Genomic DNA, 6,857 nt, shown 5'->3' with positions numbered 1-6,857 from the left:
GAAGGCAGCCAGGGAGGAGACCTACAGAGTGATCCCCAGTCCCTCCTCCTACATGCAGGGAATCCCTGTGTGGCCCACCCAGGGGCGGCCCAGTCCTCCCTTAGCCTGGGCGAGGGGCGGCCCAGTCCTCCCTTAGCCTGGGCGAGGGGCGGCCCAGTCCTCCCTTAGCCTGGGCGGTGTCCTGTCACTGCTCTAGTACTACTTGCTTTTCTACATTTCTTATTTTGGCCTGCACTGCAGTGTCTTGATCCTTTTCTGCAGTCCCAATCCTTCCCACTTCCCCTAACTCTTTATTCTCTTTTTTTCCAAGTCTTCCACATCTGCAATGTACGAGCACATCAGGCGAGTGGTGCTGAGCAGAGCTGTCTGCGAGGGATCAGACTCCCCGGCCAAGTATGCCGAGCTCTTCAATAAGCTGGATGTCAATAAGGATGGCAAGGTGGACATCTTGGAGCTCCAGCAGGGCCTGAAGGCGATGGGCATGTCCGTGGGGGCAGGCGCCGAGGAGGTGAGATTATCCTGTGTGCCCATAGTACCTGCTTTCCCTGTGTGGGAGGTAATTCCAGCGTTGTTAGTTTAGTATGGAGCATGTAATATATGGGGATGTCCGTAATTGTGCTGCATTCACTGTCCTGACTATACACAGCCCATATTCCTGCACTGCCGTCTGTAAGAGCAATGCTCGCGGCAGCATTCCTAAAACTGGGCCTGGGCTGTGCACTCCGTGACATAAGGCTACGTTCACACAGACATATTTGGCCTCAATACGTTTGAGAATGAACCTGACAGCCCTTGGGACGGTGTTCATCAGTATTCAGATGACCATTGTTTCATGGACAGAATGTGCCCGTGACAAAAATTGCAGCATGCACGAATCTCTTCTGTGTGTTGGATGAGACTCGCCCGTTCAGGTCTATGGGTGTGCAAAAAAAATCAGATCCGATTTTTACAGAAACGCTGCAATTATTAACATTAATAAACTGCATTTCGTCTTGTAAATCTTAGTCACTGCTGAAGTATAAAAACGGACGACGATACAGATGAAAAATCATCCCATTGTTATGAATGAAAATTGTATGATTTTTCATATGCTCGTGCAGATGTCTGTGCAACACAGTCCGAGCATGGACCACACTGCACAGACTGGTCGTGGGTCTCCTGACCTAAGCGTGACAGCCTCATAGAAATAGATGAAGTGGTCACTCTCCTGTGCGGAGTCCTGCGCAAGTCTGTGTATTGCGGTCTGTGCTTGGACCATGTTGCACGTCACTCGCACCCATAAACTTATATGGGTGCTAGTGAGCAGAGACTCGGCATAGAGTAACACTAGGCCGAGTGCTATGGGTTGTTTTATCGCGTAGCACTCGGCCATATTGTACGGTAGTGTGACTCTGGCCCGGGAGCCACACTCAGTTCTGAGAGCGGGTCGCGAGCCACATCCAGCTCCTGACCCACTAACATTAGGACACCCACAGCCCCCAAAGCTTTTCCACTGAAATCACACCAAGGCAGTGTGTTAAGCTCCAGGGCTTCCTATCTTACCCCCATTCAGATCTGCTCTTCTGTGCAGGCTACACACAAGTCACCATCTAGAGATCTGCTCTTAATAGCCGTTTGCTACACCTGGTGTTAATGCACCAAGCTGGCTGACTGCCGCGAGCCACAGGTTGGGGACCCCTGTGCTACACAGTAGATGCACCCGTTGTTGGCCCTGATGTTGTCCTTGTCTAATGCCCAATTTAGACGACTGTTTTTCATGTATGTTTATATCTGTGGTTTTCATGGCTAGAACTCGTACCCATTATAGCTAAGGGGCTGTTCACATGCACCTGTTTTTATGCAGACAGTGTGTCTGCAAAACAAATCAGAGACCTGTCTCCTTTTGATCCATGTCACGGAAAGACCCTTACCCATACTACTCTGTGGGCTGTGAAAATCACTGTCGGCACACAAATGACATCAGTGTTCTGTCCGTGATTAACATTAATAGATAGAAGGTGGTTTGTAGTTTAAAGGGGCTCTGTCAGCACAGAATGACTGTTCAAACCAAGTCGTGCAGTCGGTGCCTCATGGGGGAACCAAACATTTATAGACACCTGCTTGGTTTCCCCCTATCTCCACACCCCTCTTTGACACTTCTGGCCTCTTAGGGCTCCTTTTCACTTGCGAGACATACGTCCGAGTCTCGCAGGTTAAAACCCTCCTCTGGCGCCGGCACTTCGGAGCAGAGCATGCAGCTCCATGTGTTGCTGTGCGGCCGCACGCTCCGCTCCGAAGTGCCGGTGCCAAAGGAGGGTTTTAACCTGCGAGACTCGGACGTATGTCTCGCAACTGAAAAGGAGCCCTTAGACCCAGAGAAAGGAGATCAATGGAACCAAGCAGGTGGGAAGGTGTATACAAATGACTGGCCCCACCGTGAAGCACTGATTGCCTGTGCCTGGTTTGAACAGTCATTTTGTGCTGACAGAGTCCCTTTTTAATTTTTCAAATGAGACAATTGCTGATAAAATACTGATGGAAAAACTGAGACACAACCCAAATGCTGATAATACCCAGATCTAAAACACTGATGGTGCTCAGATTTTTTTTTTGTTTTTTTTTGCATTTGTGAAAAGTCACAGTGGTCTGAATGAGGCCTAAGGCCGGGTTCACGTACATAAATTGCAGACATAACTTTCTCTATGTAAAGCTCTTTGCGCTTGTGCACATTGCAGACAGGTGCCAGAGCCATTTTTCCATTGCATGAACTACTCTGGTGTATAAAACGGAATAATGCTTGCTGCAACTTCCCAATGAGCCTTACGGACAATGCTTTGATTTCCTGATGGGTCACATACCCATGCCATGTGTACATGGGCTGTAATGGGTCCATGTGGTGTTTGTGTGGAGTCTCTGGCTAACAAGGATGGAATATATTATGCCTGTCTGAACGAGCACTAAAGCGCGCTGCGTGTTGTCCCAGCCTAAGCTGCACATAGATGCTCCATTTAGACCCCACAATGGTCGTATCTTGAGAAGGAACTAGGGCCTTTGGATCTCCATTTTGGTGTATCTGTTAGGTTACCTTCAGTGATCAGACATTTATCACCTATCCTATGGATAGCAAAATTTGGGCGACTACTCATAAGTGCTATCATTTGTTTCAGAGTCTAAAGCCAGCCATGCACCTTAGATGGCTGTCATACAAACAATCCTTCGGCTGATCGTTTAGCCGACAGCCATCTTGGCCGTCTCTCCCATATTTAACTCTCTCTCATATTAGCGACTTATCTCCAGGAGAACAAAGTGATTGACATCTCCCCGACAATCAGTTGGTCCGCACCCCCATACGCAGTAGAGAGTCAGCTAAGCCCATCGATATTAGCAGGTTCGGTTAACATTAGTCTACTTTAGGATATGTGCACACATTGCAGATTTGTCTGCGGAACCGCAGCGGACTTGGCACTGCAGTTTTCCATGCATTGTAGAGTACCATGTAAACCTATGGAAACCCAAATCTGCAGTGCACATGCTGTGGAAAATTCCGGTATATTTTCCGCAGCATGTCAATCATACCTCCCAACTTTTGAAGATGGGAAAGAGGGACAAAGTTTGCGGCGCGCAAAGCGCGCTGTGGCAAATTTTAGGCCACGCCTCTGACCACACCCATTCATAATTAGTCACACCCATATCCACGTCCCAACCACACCCATTTAGCACTGCTGATCACACTGTTTCATATACAATAGTTATAAACAAAAAAATATGGCCACACAGTGCTCCATACCGTATCATGACCACACATGATGCCCCATACTGTATAATGGCCACACATGATGCTCCATACTGTATAATGGCCACACATGACGCTCCATACTGTATAATGGCCACACATGACGCTCCATACTGTATAATGGCCACACATGATGCTCCATATTGTATAATGACCGCACATGATGCTCCATACTGTATACTGGCTGCACATGATGCTCCATATTGTATAATGACTGCACATGATGCTCCATACTGTATAATGACCGCACATGATGCTCCATACTGTATAATGACCACACATGATGCCCCATACTGTATAATGACCGCACATGATGCTCCATACTGTATAATGGCCACACATGATGCTCCATACTGTATAATGACCGCACATGATGCTCCATATTGTATAATGACCGCACATGATGCTCCATACTGTATACTGGCTGCACATGATGCTCCATATTGTATAATGACTGCACATGATGCTCCATACTGTATAATGACCGCACATGATGCTCCATACTGTATAATGACCGCACATGATGCCCCATACTGTATAATGGGCACACATGATGCTCCATACTGTATAATGGCCACACATGACGCTCCATACTGTATAATGACGGCATGCATACCGTATAATGGCCGCACATGATGCTCCATACTGTATAATGACTGCACATGATGCTCCATACTGTATAATGGCCGCACATGATGCTCCATACTGTATAATGACGGCATGCATACCGTATAATGGCCGCACATGATGCTCCATACTGTATAATGACTGCACATGATGCTCCATACCGTATAATGACCACACATGATGCCCCATACTGTATAATGGCCACACATGATGCTCCATACTGTATAATGACGGCATGCATACCGTATAATGGCCGCACATGATGCTCCATACTGTATAATGACTGCACATGATGCTCCATACCGTATAATGACCACACATGATGCCCCATACTGTATAATGACTGCACATGATGCTCCATACTGTATGATGACCACACATGATGCTCCATACTGTATGCTGGCTGCACATGATGCTTCATACTGTATAATGACCGCACATGATGCTGCATACTGTATAATGACTGCACATGATGCTCCATACTGTATAATGGCCACAGTTCTCCATACTGTATAATGACATACAGGCACGCAGCTCACACACACGCTCACACACATGCACACTCACACAGCTCACACACGCAGCACACACACAGCTCACACACGCACGCAGCTCACACACATGCATCACACACACAGTATCACACATACACACGCAGCATCACAAACGCAGCTCACAAACACATGCAGCTTTGACACAAATGCATCACATACGCAGCCATCACACACACACGCAGTCATCACACACACACACGCAGCCATCACACACACACACGCAGCCATCACACACACACACACGCAGCCATCACATACACACACGCAGCCATCACACACACACACACACACACGCAGCCATCACACACACACGCAGCCATCACACACACACACACGCAGCCATCACACACACACACGCAGCCATCACACACACACACGCAGCCATCACACACACACACGCAGCCATCACACACACACACGCAGCCATCACACACACACACGCAGCCATCACACACACACACGCAGCCATCACACACACACACGCAGCCATCACACACACACACGCAGCCATCACACACACACACACACGCAGCCATCACACACACACGCAGCCATCACACACACACGCAGCCATCACACACACACTCACGCAGCCATCACACACACACTCACGCAGCCATCACACACACACACACACTCACGCAGCCATCACACACACACACACGCAGCCATCACACACACACACACGCAGCCATCACACACACACGCAGCCATCACACACACACGCAGCCATCACACACACAGCCATCACACACACACACCCAGCCATCACACACACCAGATACCTCATACACACATGACACACACACAAATGCAGCATCACACACACACAATGACACACACATGCAGCATCAGACACACACACACATCACACACACAATCTCCTCTGTGTTGCAGGGGCGGCTGATCTGTCCATGTGCAGCTCTTCAGTTTCTCCGGCTGCTCACAGCTCTGCACTGTCCCGGCACCTCCCCCGTCTCTCCTTCTCTGCCGGGATAGCAGCTAAGAGCAGGAGAAGCCGGAGCTCCGTGCACACACAGGAGGAAGTGAGTCGCTGACCTCTCATCTTGATCGCTGCTGGCTCTCTGCCTCAGCGTGGCAGCGCCGCACACACAGGAGGCGGGGGGCGGGATCGGTCGGGAGGAGACCCAGCATGTATAAGAAAAAAAAAACAGCCACAAACCTAAGCTACTCAGGTGCCGCCCCCTGCATTGTCCCTGCCCTAGGCACGGGACATTAGTGTCCCGCCCGGGATCCCGGGGCTGACTGTCAAAATCAGGATATTCCCGCGGGATCCGGGACGGTTGGGAGGTATGTGTCAATTCTTTGTGTGGATTCCGCAGCGTTTTACACCTATTCCACTATAGGACTCTGCAGGTGGTAAAACGCAGGCGAATTCCGCACAAAATCTGCAGAAAACCCGAAGGGAATCCACAGTTAAAATGCAGGGCGATTCTGCAGAATCCACGCAGAAAATTCTGCAATGGAATCCACGACGTGTGCACATACCCTTAGGGTCAACTTGTTTTAGCTTCCCCCCTCAACCTGCCCTAAAACAGTAGGGTAATTTGCTGTGGTAATACTCTGCTACCACTACTATAAATAATAAAGCCTCTCCCTCAACTACCAAAGCCACATTTACAACAATTTGGACCTCATCTTTTTAGGTACTCTCTTTTGACAAAATTAAGGCCGCCATACACTTTAGACGAAAGTTGTCTGAAGCTGATGATATTGGCAGGATCGAGGGGCAGTGTAATGTGTGAAGGGCTTCCTGCGTCTTCCTCACCACCTGATGTCGGGGAGAGAAGAATGCGGCATGTTAGATTGCCAATGGCTCATCTTCTTGTTCTCCGAGAGTTAACCAAGACGAGGCTGACAGTGCTTCTCTCATTGAGAACATG

At 48.9% G+C, this 6,857-nt stretch overlaps 1 protein-coding gene across 1 annotated transcript in view; it reads left to right on the top strand.

Annotated features, from left to right (window-relative positions):
• The window catches only part of SLC25A24 (solute carrier family 25 member 24), a 47,271-nt gene continuing 40,414 nt past the window's right edge, over positions 1–6,857 (top strand). The window contains exon 1 of the mRNA XM_077276078.1: positions 1–508. Within this exon, the coding sequence (XP_077132193.1) occupies positions 326–508 (183 nt within the window). The 5' untranslated portion in view covers positions 1–325. The remainder of the gene's footprint in view (positions 509–6,857) is intronic.

Source organism: Ranitomeya variabilis, chromosome 8 (assembly GCF_051348905.1).
Source record: "Ranitomeya variabilis isolate aRanVar5 chromosome 8, aRanVar5.hap1, whole genome shotgun sequence".
NCBI lineage: Eukaryota > Metazoa > Chordata > Amphibia > Anura > Dendrobatidae > Ranitomeya > Ranitomeya variabilis.
The sequence above is the reverse complement of the archived record's forward strand: the minus strand, read 5'-3'. Positions and strand labels throughout refer to the sequence as shown.